This window comes from Strix uralensis, chromosome 15 (assembly GCF_047716275.1).
Source record: "Strix uralensis isolate ZFMK-TIS-50842 chromosome 15, bStrUra1, whole genome shotgun sequence".
Classification (NCBI taxonomy): domain Eukaryota; kingdom Metazoa; phylum Chordata; class Aves; order Strigiformes; family Strigidae; genus Strix; species Strix uralensis.
The window spans coordinates 2,054,589-2,066,693 of record NC_133986.1 but is presented as its reverse complement, the minus strand read 5'-3'; the positions used below and the strand labels follow the sequence as shown (position 1 = coordinate 2,066,693).

Here is a 12,105-nt window from a genome sequence, read left to right as displayed (position 1 = left end):
TCGCCGCGCGTTATGCTGCAGCTCAGGAATTGTGTCCAGGTCTGCCACATGGTTGGGCCTGTGACGGACAGGCCAAGCGGCTCCGGCTTCCCAGCTGCTCAGCCCCTCCACTCATTATCAGCCTCACGCACTAATGTCCTTGCATCAGTTTGCGAAGGGGTCCTCCACCAGCACCACGTGAGCTCCCTGCGCCAAGAGGGTTGTGATGGGGAAAAGAAGATGGATGACTGCTTTCTTCCATATCTAATTTGTTTTGCATACATTTGCATGCTGGCCATAGACCCATTCACATTACGGCTCCCATTTGTGAGCTGCAGATCATTTGCCAGTCAAAGCTGGCGAGTGTGCGTGTGTGTCTGCGTGTGTGGAGGGAAATCCGAGATTCTAGATTGTGCAATATAAATTACATGTAAAAATAGAAAGAACAAAAAAAAAAGGCAGTAGCCACAATTGTGTCTGTGTGAATGAAGGGCACAAAGAATCGCTGCACCTTTTAAAGACGGCTGGAGGCACATGGGGATAAATTCAGGAGGGGGTGGGAGGAGACCACAGGCGCAAGCCATTTCTGAACACTGATTACATGGGTAAATTGTTTGTTCCAGTGTATCACAAAGAGAAGGAGCATTATTTTTCATGCCACAGCTGTTTTGAATAAGAATAGGAATAAACTTAACCATCCTCCTCATGTTACTTACCACTAATTATGGCATAGATTTACATCTATAAAACAGTGAAATTTTGGGGGACATAATTTAATGCCCCTTTATTGTGTAGATTCCTTTATTTCCATCCCACATTTGAATTTCAAAAATGTTTAGGACTTCAAAGCATCTTTAAAAGCTTGCCCTAATTATAATATGCATTACTTTCTAAAACTCCTAGTTTGCATTGCAGATTCCTGCAAATAGAGGCATTCATTTTAAACATCAATTAATATCATCCATGCATCTTCAGATGAGTTTGGGTCTTTATTTCAGAGTTTCACTGAGCTCTGACTAAGCTTTCCTTGGTTTGAAGAACAGTTCAAGCTGCTTCAAACATTTAAAATTAAGCCAGTGGATCAGATCAGTAGAAAGTCTGACAGCCCAATATTAATTTATATCAGCCCAATATTAATTGATATCTTTCCTGTGTCACTAGTTAGAAAATTTCCCTCCTCCTTTCAGATAGATTTGCTTCCCATATCTGTTCTTGTAGCCGCAGAAGTCAGAGTTCAGGCTTGGCACAGAGCGTTTGGCAGTGTCAGAGACACAAAATCCACAGCCACATTACTGCAAGGTGTGCTTACACCAGCGCTAAAGAGCCCAGCAGAGGCATGGACCCACTGCATAATACTGTAGGTTACATAGAAAAGTCATGCAAAAAGAGAACCCCTGCCTCAGAATTTGCAAAACATGCAAGAGAAATAATTAGCTAAATCAGAAGGATGTAGTCCAGGCTGCAGTGGACAGATACACGCTGCTGAATTAACGCTAAAGGTGCTCCTAGCAGTGAGCAGTGTCTGCTGGATGAACTAGCGCTAGGGGCAGGTTACAGAGCTAGCAAAGCTAGCAGGGGTGTAAAGGGAGATACAGAGTTGTGCCTTCCCAGGGCAATTCCCTTGCTGGAGTCAATGGAGATGCAGGTGATCATAACAGCAGAGTCAAAATGAAGATGTTTGTTGGAGATGGGGCTGAGAGATAATGGATTCAAAAGGGAGGTGGTGTGAGTGGGACAGAAGTACCATCAACCTCCTGTAAGAGAAAGTGGAGGGCCAGGGGAGGCAGAGCGCCGGGCAATCAGCACTGCGGGCCAAGGCGGCAAGGCCAGCAGTAATGTTTTAGACAGACATTCTGGGGTAAAGCTGGAGGTGCAATCTATCATTTAGTTTGAATGCTTTGAGGAGGCCTAAGTGTATTATTTAGCATTAGGTAATTTAAGAATAGTAGTGAGTAATCAGTGGGGATAGCGTTAGATATCAATACGAGTAGAACCTCAACCGCTAAAAGAAACCAATAGAGGCAACATGTGTTGACTTTTAGCTTTTAGATAGGCTAATCAGAACTTCAAAGGCCAGAAAACTTCAGGGCTTTTCTCAAGTCACAAAAACAGTTGAAGTACAAACTAACGAACAGGTATGTTGACCTTAGATTAAGATTAGATGGCATGAATCATACCCGATTGTTTTATATAGATTGGGCTTACTTTGCTAGCAACTAACATAACAGAAGCAGGATTGTGCACTCAATCTGCACCCCAGGAAAGGTTTCATCTGCAGATATTCTGCAGCTTTGTCCGAATTCCTTGTCAGTGTTCTAGGAAATAACTTTTACATTTATTTAAGAACATTTATTTCTGTTTTCATTTTATATCCCTCTAATCTCCGGTTTCATATCACTGTCACACAAATTTCCTGTGCCATATCATTAGTACGTTGTTCCTTATTTACTATTGTGCTGAATGCACAACATACCAAGTAAAGCTCCTTCTATCTATTACTGTAAAAGCCTGTCTCTGGGCTGACTTCCCTGAACTCTCTGGTTCCCAGTAACTACCTGGGATAAACAGAAGAAAAAAGTCACTGCATTCAAGGTGCAAGACAAGGACCAGGAAATTTCTTTGCAGGGGTGTAAGGTTGGTTGGTTGAGGTGGTGTAAAAGGAGAAGTCTCTTGCTTCTATACCTCCCTCACTGCTAGGTAGGAAGAGGCCCAAAAGTGTGACGTCCAGATGTGTCACCAGGACTGAGGCCAGAAGCTCACCCATTCGCAGCATCAGGCTGTATTTCACAGGAGATACAATCTGTATGAACCAATAAACCTCTGCAAAGCAAAGCAACACTTCGCTTTGTACTCCATACCTGTGATGCTTTGCAAAGTCAACTCCGCAATTGCCAAATGTCTCCTTGCAAGATTTCAGACCTTTCCCTCCCACTTTTTTGTAATCAAACCTTATTACCTTTATCACAGGGAAAACCATGCTGCTGAGGAGCCTCAAGCAGAACTACATAGGAAGGAGCAAGAGGAGGACTCTTTCAGGCTACCAGAGCTAAGCTGCTTTCTGCCTTAGCCATCCTCAATGCAAGTGCTTGTCTCTGGTCTTCCTGTTCCCCATCTCTCCTTTCCACACTAGATCTAATGTCAAAAAACAAAGTACCCTTTGTGCTGCCTCCAGCAACATGCTGACTTCTTTTCAAATCTGTTTACAGGCTCACCATCCCTTCTGGCATCAAATCATCACCTTCACTTTCAAGCTTCCACATGCCACGACACCTGCCTGCTTTCCTTCTCTGGTTTCTCTTGATTTGTTTCACTCATAGTCCCTGGTTTTCTTTTGTTGATTCTCCTCACAGTGATTTCCCACCTGTACTTATTTGCCCAACACAAATTCATGTTCCTCTTTTACTCATGTTACAATCAGATTCCACCAAAACATGGACTGTCGCTGGACACTGATGCTAGGATGCACTAGCTTACAGTGCTGAGCAAACTATCACTGGTTAAATGATAATGAAGGGAGAAGACAGCAGAAAGGATGGACAGGGGGAAATCGTTAAATAAAGGGTGAGAGAGAGTATTGTAAGTAATAAGCATGCAACATGAACAGAACCTGGGAGAAATTGAACTTTCAGAGTAGGAGGAAGTAGTGGATGATAAAAGAGAGAGTGGATACTGATTCAGAAGTGGATACTTAATTTAAAAGAAAAGGACAAGAATACAAATATGAATCTATTTTCATATTAATAAACCTGAAGTTACTAACGGGATCAAAAAGATTGTCAGCAACCTTTGCCAGCTTTACACTGGTAATATATGACTGTTTGGAACAGATTCTCAACACTCCCCATAAAAACGGGAACAGTGTCCTTTTTCCTGAAGAAATGTCCTACTGGGCTGAAAGAAATTAAGGACAGTAAGCTGACAGTTTAGGATCTAATTCTCATGACTAATTACACAGCCATCTTCTGTTTTTCCTATAGATATTTCTAGATGGGGAGCCCTAGTTTATTCCTAGAAAGGCATTCACTGTGACTCTCGCTAGACCCAAACACTGTCCCTGGCACCTTCCCTCTACCTCACTCACTCAGTGAGGGAGAAAATCCACTGGACTACTTTAAGGTCATGGCTCAGGAAGGCATTCTCAACACATCTTTAATGTATAACTCAGAAGGATGCTATCACTGTATGTTTTTCAGTCTCTAAGTTAATACAACACAAAATTGTATTAAAAGACCATTATGTTGGAAGGCACAGGGAGGTTAGGAAATGTTGGATTGAAGTTGCCTGCACATCCTGACTGCTGAACTGCATCATGATACAGTCTTTAGCTACACAACTGCACACTCGCCCTCTGAGCATCTATACAATATTTATTTGTCTTCATTATTCAGTGTGGCCCAGTCCCTATTTCCTGCACACTACTCAAACCCTGTGCTGAACACAGAATTATTAATTTTATAAAGGTTTTCTTCATGGCATTATCTTGATTCCTTATAAACAGTCACGAGTTTGATTTGTCAGTGACCACCTGAGGAGGAGGGATGGTATCATCGCCATATTACAAATGGGGAACTGAGGCAAGAGTGTTAAAGGTGTGCACTGCTTGTAGGAGATCAAGCAGAGAAGGCTGGCACTTGAATTTTCGAAGTCATGCGTACAACACAGACCTTAATGATCCAAAGATCATCTCCACTGGCTTTAGATAAATCTTTGAGCATTCAGCATGCCTGAAAATCAGTTTCCATATTGAGAAGAAGTAGAACATACAATACATCAATGACTGTATCACAAGTTGCTTCCATGTCTAATATAAAGTCTGAGGCTTGTCATTCTCTGTGGGAACTTAGAACAGGCAAGTGAGGTAACATTCATTTTGCCAGTTGGTTTTGCAAGTATTTATTATGCAAAGTGGATTGGTGAGACGATGGTCCTCAGTTCAAGCCCAAGTTTTGCAAGGAAACGTATTTAGTGGTCACAGACTCTGAACCTGCAAGCTCTATTCCTCTGTAGCCAGATTTCTTCTGCCCTTATGCTTGTCCTGTTCCCATCTCTCACATACCTGTTTCTGCTGTGTGCCTTCATCCCTGTTTCCCTGTAGGCTCCTTATCCCAAATGTTCCCTCTTCCCACTGCCTCCCTCTTTTTGACCCTGCTTTCCCACCTGCCTTTACCAGGCTCCTGGTGCCTGCCATGTTTCAGCTCCCAGTTCTCTGCTGCCTCCTGTTCCTGGCCTCTTTGCTCAGCCAGCCCTCAGATGCTTGGTCTACAGCTCCCATGCCCAGTTTTAAGCCCCATGAATTTCTCAGTAGATTTCTTCTGCAGTCCAGCTTCTGCTCAGTGGTTTATCCCTTCTACACCCCACATTTGAGAAAAGAGAGTCTCCCTCATTCCCAGATTCCCGTTCCAAATCTGGTGCCCCAGAAACTCTTGGCAAGATATGAAGTTTGGGGTATGTACAAGATGGCGAGTATTTTGGGTCACATAGATAAACCTTAACTGAAAACAACAAACACCAGGAAATCTGATCATTAGCAGTGATTCCAGATCAACCTCTTCTGGTTTCAGCCTCAACCTGTCCACCCTGTAATTAAACCCTGAATATGCTCCTTTCACTGAGGTTTTAAAAGACAATTTTAAAATGTTTAGATAATAACTGTTGCTATGGAAGAGAGTATACCACCAAAAATGCCCCAACAAAGTAATGAGTAGAAAAAGCTTCCAGTCCAGCCTGGAGATTTGATGATCCTTTTGGATGAGCCTTTAGCATGGCTAACATGACATTTTGTAAATACAAAAAGAAAAATCTGATGTATCAATGAAATTTATCACAAGTAGATCAATATACAACATCTCAGCCTTCCATTCAAATTCTTTTTTCACCCTTGCTCACCACTGATAGGAACAGATATAACTTTTGGAGCAGAGTCCCACCGGTGACTAACAAAAAGGCAAGGGGGAAAGCATACGTGCTCTAGCAACCAACGAATGTTTAAGAAAAACCCTGGAACCCTCCCAGGCTCACAGTTGTCCTGCTACACACTGCGTTCAGATCCTACTTATTCCTATCTGCATAAGCGTGGACTGATTGCAGGACTGACACTTGCATTATTTGCATTTGGCAAGAGTTCAACATTTGAAACGCTAAAAAGCAGTCTCCGTTTCTGCGGCTTCCCCATTTTTCCCGGGACCACTAGATGGCAGTTCCCCATTGGCAACCGAGGGCTCTCGTTACCTGTTTGTTCCTGCCCGCAGCTGTGTCAAGCACAATCTGCCTTTGAATGTCATCTGCAACACAGACTTCTTGTGGAGCTGTCAACAAGAGTGGCTCTGGGCCAGCGTCCTACCTGAAGGATATACAGCTTTGCACTTCTAAATAACGACAGAAGAAATCTCCACAAGCACCCCAAAGGGTGCTAAATACTGACCACAAGCCTTATCAACAAGAGAGGTTCTCCACATCATGTCTTACTCACCCAGAATTTTACGAGGAAGAAAGCATTTTGGGGCCCCTTCCCAAACAGTTCCTTTAGACCGCCCTTCTTTTCAGGAAATTTGTCATAAATCTGACGAATGTCCACCGATTCAAGCAATGGGTCACTGTAAGAATGGTTAGCGTGTCCAATGTGTACGAAGAGGTGTTTATTGTACTGCAAGAAAGAAACAGGAAAATCAGCGTTGTACAAAAAGAACAGAGGTTTATTATGGCACGGGTCTGCATGTGCTCCTGTGGAGGGTAGCATGCTTTGATGGATTAAATGACTTGCACGTTACTCCTGGGACTATGATTTTCTGCAGTATGATTTCCATGAACAACTTCAGTGATTGTGTCGTAGCCCCTTGTGAGCAAGGGTCAACATCAAAAAACCTGTGTCCCTACTACAAACCACAAAATGGTCATCTTCAAGGGAGTAATTTACACTGAAAGACCCAGCGGCAGCACGGTGATAAGGAGCCGTTCGCAGAGCAGGAGATGAATATACTCATGAGGAAAGCCTATTTCTGCCTCTTTAAACTGTGCCTTTTCATGTCCCATGTCCTCAGAGCCTGAATTTCTGCTAGTGCCACAGAGCCCACAGATATACACCTCCCATTTGTCTATTAAAAAACTCCACACGTCTATCTATAGCATATGGTAATGCCGTTTAACTAAAAGAGACAGAAGGGAGTTTCTTTTAACTCCAGAATGACAATAAGAAGGCGGCCAGTTATTCTGCGTTCCTGTTACTATAGAAGTGGTCTTCATTGTATGTCCTCCAGTATTTTGACCCATGTAATATTGAAGAGCCAAACTTTTACCACTTCCCTCAGGAGCTAGCTCTTACAGATGACCATCTCTGCCAAAACACATTCAGCTTCAATTTCCTATTTCTTAACTTCATCCAATCGCACCTCATTATGATCATGGGAATCACCTCAGCAACCCCCTTCCTGCCTGGGGGAAATCCATGGCCCAGTGAAGTTCACAGCAGCCCCTTACTGAGTCCAATAGGGTCTTTTAGGGGCTGCCATTTCTCCCAGATGAGAGCACCTTTCAGCACCTGAAATGAAAGCGGAAGGACAAACCCCAAAGACCCTTGCCCAGTCAATCAGCAGCTCAGAGTCAATCAGCAGCTCAGAGTGTCACACGAGCAGAGGGAAGGAGCTTGAGAGTGGCAGGATTAAACACAGGGGTTTTTAACCATGCAGATCACAAAACATTTTGCTAACTCAATTAAAGGAAAGCTGATATGCGGTCAATGAACAGTAGAAAACCCCTGTCATACTGAACAGATGCTGTGTATAAGGGGAATTCCCAAAAGCTAAGCACAAATAAAATATTTAAAACCCCAAAGCAGACCTCATTTAAGCTGTTTTGTTTACAATATACCTGCCGAATGAACAAACTGAAATGACAAATCTAAATTAATTGGACAAGCACTCAGAGCCTTCCTTCGGTGTAAGCAGAGTCTTCCCTACCAGATGTCCAAAACTCTGGGGAAAAGGAAGTGGACTGGCTAGATTTCTTCACTTAGGAAATTAAATCGAAATCTATTTAAAAATCATGTAGTGCAGTGAAATCTGAATTTAGAATCAGAGAACACTCATCTGTATATGGGGCCAAAAATGAGATATGGTCTGCGCTTTTTACAGGGTTGCATTTCTTTTTTAGTTTTGTGGAAGGAAAAAGGAAAGCGTGACACTTTATTGAGGTGTTTACATAAGCAAGTCCAAGTCTGAGAGCACCAGTTCCATGGATTTTCCTTGCAGCCCTCTTTCAAAATAATGCCATTCCAGCTGCTTCTGTGCATAAGTGGAAAACTTGCCCAGCCTTTAGTTAGCGCATGCAGAGCCCAAAAGGGGCAGAGCTGATCCAGAGAAGCTGTTTCTACCCTGAAGAGGAAAACAGGCATGGCAGAGAAATGAACGGGTGGTGGGGAGCTGAACAGCATGCGTGCAAGGGTGAGCGTGCCCATGAACGTGTGCCAGCTAGCCCTCCCCCAGCACTGGTTTAGCTTGCACACTCATCTTTTACACACGATACAGGAAATCCTTGTACTGGTTAGCAACCATGCGTGCCTACCATAACAGTGTCTGTGGTCAGACTTTGCATGTTACTTTACCTAGCAGTGGCAAAAGTGGACTAAGGAGACATTTTAACATGACAAAACAAACAAAACAAAAAAATGCAAAGTAATATGAGAGCGCACCGTGACTCCAACTTCTGATTTTTGGACACTGTTGCCACATTTTTAGCTTGCAGTACTGTGAGTAAATAACTAAAAGTCATGCTGAACATTTCTTATGTATCTTGCTGCCTACTGAAAAACTTAGATCTCAGTAAAATGCAACAGTGCCCCATATACCTGGGAACTGCCAGGAACACAAGAAAGGGAGTCCGGAAACCTGCTCCTGTTGCTTTCCTAAGCTACCAGGGGTGAAGTGCAGGAGGACAGGGCACGGGCTGGGTCACTGAACTTGGCACTTGGCTATCAAGGGAAGCCTATCTCCATTTTTCAAGTAGAATGATGAGAATGCCCCAGTAGAGGTAAGCACTTCAGCCTTCTCTGAAAAATTTAAACCAAAACATTTCCCTTCCCCCAGCACCCCTGTAGCCTGCCTAGGAGTGCCCAGCAGTTGTGCTCCCCCTGGGGATGTGAGATGCCCCAAAGCATCTCTCTGCTCTCCCTCATTCAGAGTAAGGGTTTGAAAAACAATCCCTACTATTAGTGACCAGGTTATTATTTATTCTGAGATTGTTTCCTCTCAGTCTTCTCTGCTGGAATTGTTCCAGGTTGTACAAATAACCACATTTTTATAGGAACAGAACTGAGGGCTCAGGCTCTCCTGCACCCAGGAAGGTGTCCTCCCCGAAAAGGAGTCTCTCTCCCGGGCCCAAAGGTGGCCGTGCAGTGAAGGAGGCAGAGAGAGTGGTGTTGTAGTTTGACAGCTGCAAATTCCCAAGACAATTCACGCACTGTACCTTATTCTGCAAACCAGGAAAATACACAAATTGCTCAGTATCCAAACTTTAGTAAAAGCAAACACATTTATAGGAACATGAAGCATGAAGTCTTAATACTGTTTAAATATAAAAGCAAAGTTAAAGGCAGCTGTAAAGCTACCACAGTTGTCTGCGGAGCTCGCCAAAGTACCAGATGCTGCTGCAGCAAAATTTCCGAGTGGGTACAGTAGGACAGATGGTATGACATCACCTGACAACATTCTTAGGACAGAAATGTTTATTTTGATATTGCAATGTGTGATTATTTTCTCCTTATGTTGCTGCAATTCCTATGCTAAGTACAATCATTACTAACCTAATTAGATATGGCATATTTCTATGAACTAACAAACGATAATATAATATTTGGAGCAGGGTAAATGGATACTGAAGTGATCCCTATCATTTTTATACAAACATACTCCATGACAGGAATTTATGCGTAGATAAAAGCAAAGAAGCTAAGTGTTATGCCTATGTTTTTGAGACTGTTAGTGTCTAAAAAGCTTAAAAACTTCCTGATTATATTGAGAATTCACTGATATTTTAGACTGAGTATTCCAGAGTCATTGAAGTACCTTAGATGCTGTGGAATTCACTCATGCTACAGCATTTAAAGGATTTGCATCGGGCATTGGGTAATAACATGTTTTAGATGATGCAAACCTTCGTAGGTCAAATCCTGTATTTTCTGAGGATAAAAACTACATAAAAATACAAAGAACATTTTCAGCTATATCTTCAGCATCTGCATTACACGACATGCCCTGGAGATGGCTGCCTCTTACTGAGCTCCTTTCCTTAAAAAATCCTAACTATCCAAAGAATGCAGTAAAGCCATGAAATATGACTGTTGTCAAATAATACCACAAGAAAAATTATAATCCACTTAGGAATTTAAAAGAACCAAGACAAATTGCCAATGGCAGGGGATACAAGCATTTAAGCTGGTGCAGAACAAAGACAAACCACCTACATTTGTTTTATCAGCCAGCATATATATTTGTAACCAATTTTGCACTTACATTCTGAAGCAACAGCCTTTCCAGTCTACGAAACACAGGTTTGAAAATTGCTACAGCTCTCTCTGCTGCATCCCTGCACTTCGCCACACCTGTGGAGCTAACACCAAGACTTGACAAGCCTGTATAGGACCAAGTTTTTTATTAAACAGTGGTGGCCACGATGCAGATGGCAGGGAAGCCAACCCTCTCACGCTCCTGGTGCAGGTGAGCTGGGCATGCCAAGCTGCCAGGGTACCTGCTCTGGCACTGCTCCTGTCCACTGGGGCTGCGTGGCCCTACATAACCATACGGAGCGGCACACAGCGGGTGAGTGGCAGGCAGGTGGGACAGCCTGAGCTTTCACTGAAATGAGAGAAAACAGCACTAACCCAGTGCCTGGCACCGTGCCGTGATTCCCTCTGTACCTCCACACACCGGTCCAACCCATCTTTTAAAAAGGTACCACTGCCTGTGCAGCGACTGCACCTTTGGAGGAAAAAGGAGCCAGGAGGGGTGGACTGATTAAAAACCAATCACTAGTATATCAGCAGTCTGTGTGTGGCTCTAACCTGTACCCTACCCAGCCTCAGCTCTGCTGTCTCACTCTATCTTGTAAATCTGACACTCTTTAATTTCCTGCTGATGTAAGAAAATAATTTGGTCTGCCAACAAGTTTTCTTATTTCTACCAAAATACTAGTAACTGAATATTTCATTCCTGTTGCTGTTGTTCTGCACTGAAGCAGATTGGGAGTTATTTTTGTAACATTTTAATGCTATAACTGGAGTCTGTACCAACTCCTGTTATTAAGGTTTTTAACACTTTCATGTGAAATGTCAGTCGAGCTTTCTGTGCTTCTATGCTACGATACAAGCACATGGTCAACCTAGTCTTTCAAGGACCTCCACCCATTCAGACTCCAAGATCTGCTCAGGGGTTGAATCAGGAAAGTGAAGGAGATTTTTGGCTACTTTATGGTTGCGGAAATGGGGAGGCAGGTGATGAGCAAGGACAGTTCCCAGCCCTGCCACATTAATGTTGCCCACCACTTCCCAGATACTGCCACAGGAGTCCCAGTGTGAAACTGGGACTTGCTGGTTGGGCAAGGTGCTCACACATTTTCATCAGCTTTCCTGCAGCAGTGAAGATGCATCCTTCAGTTCTGGCCTGTCTGATTTGAGACCCTGCGGTCCCAATTCCAGAAGTGCTGAGTGCTCAGATGGGGAAATTATGCCTGAATATAGGAAGCTCTCAATAACACTAAGTATTCTGCAAAATCAGGCTCATGACAAATCAAAGAGGACCCTCAAAATCAGTGGCCCATTCATTCTTTTGCACCTGAACTTCTTAGTTTGTCAAATGTGAGTAATAATGCTCCTTCATCTAAAAAATGACTGCACTAATACATCTGTGAAATGCAAATGGGAGGAATTATTAATTCCATTTGGAGGAGAGGTTAGACAGTGCACAGCGAGCAGGGCACCGGGCCACGCATTTCAACAACAGAAGAAAACAAACTACTGAGTAGTTGCTTATCAAAGAAGGGCCATCTACATCTACACTGAATGAAGCAGGAACAACTGAACATGTGAGCATGTAATTAACAGCTGCATTGTAGAGCAGACGCACAAGGACATTTCCCAAC

General features: G+C 43.2%; 1 protein-coding gene across 4 annotated transcripts in view; it reads right to left on the bottom strand.

Annotated features, from left to right (window-relative positions):
- The window catches only part of TEAD1 (TEA domain transcription factor 1), a 163,463-nt gene that overhangs the window by 13,484 nt on the left and 137,874 nt on the right, over positions 1-12,105 (bottom strand). For all 4 annotated transcript variants that reach the window (XM_074884732.1, XM_074884735.1, XM_074884734.1 and 1 more), the window contains one exon: positions 6,449-6,622. In XM_074884732.1, coding sequence (XP_074740833.1) covers positions 6,449-6,622 — 174 coding nt within the window. The remainder of the gene's footprint in view (positions 1-6,448; positions 6,623-12,105) is intronic.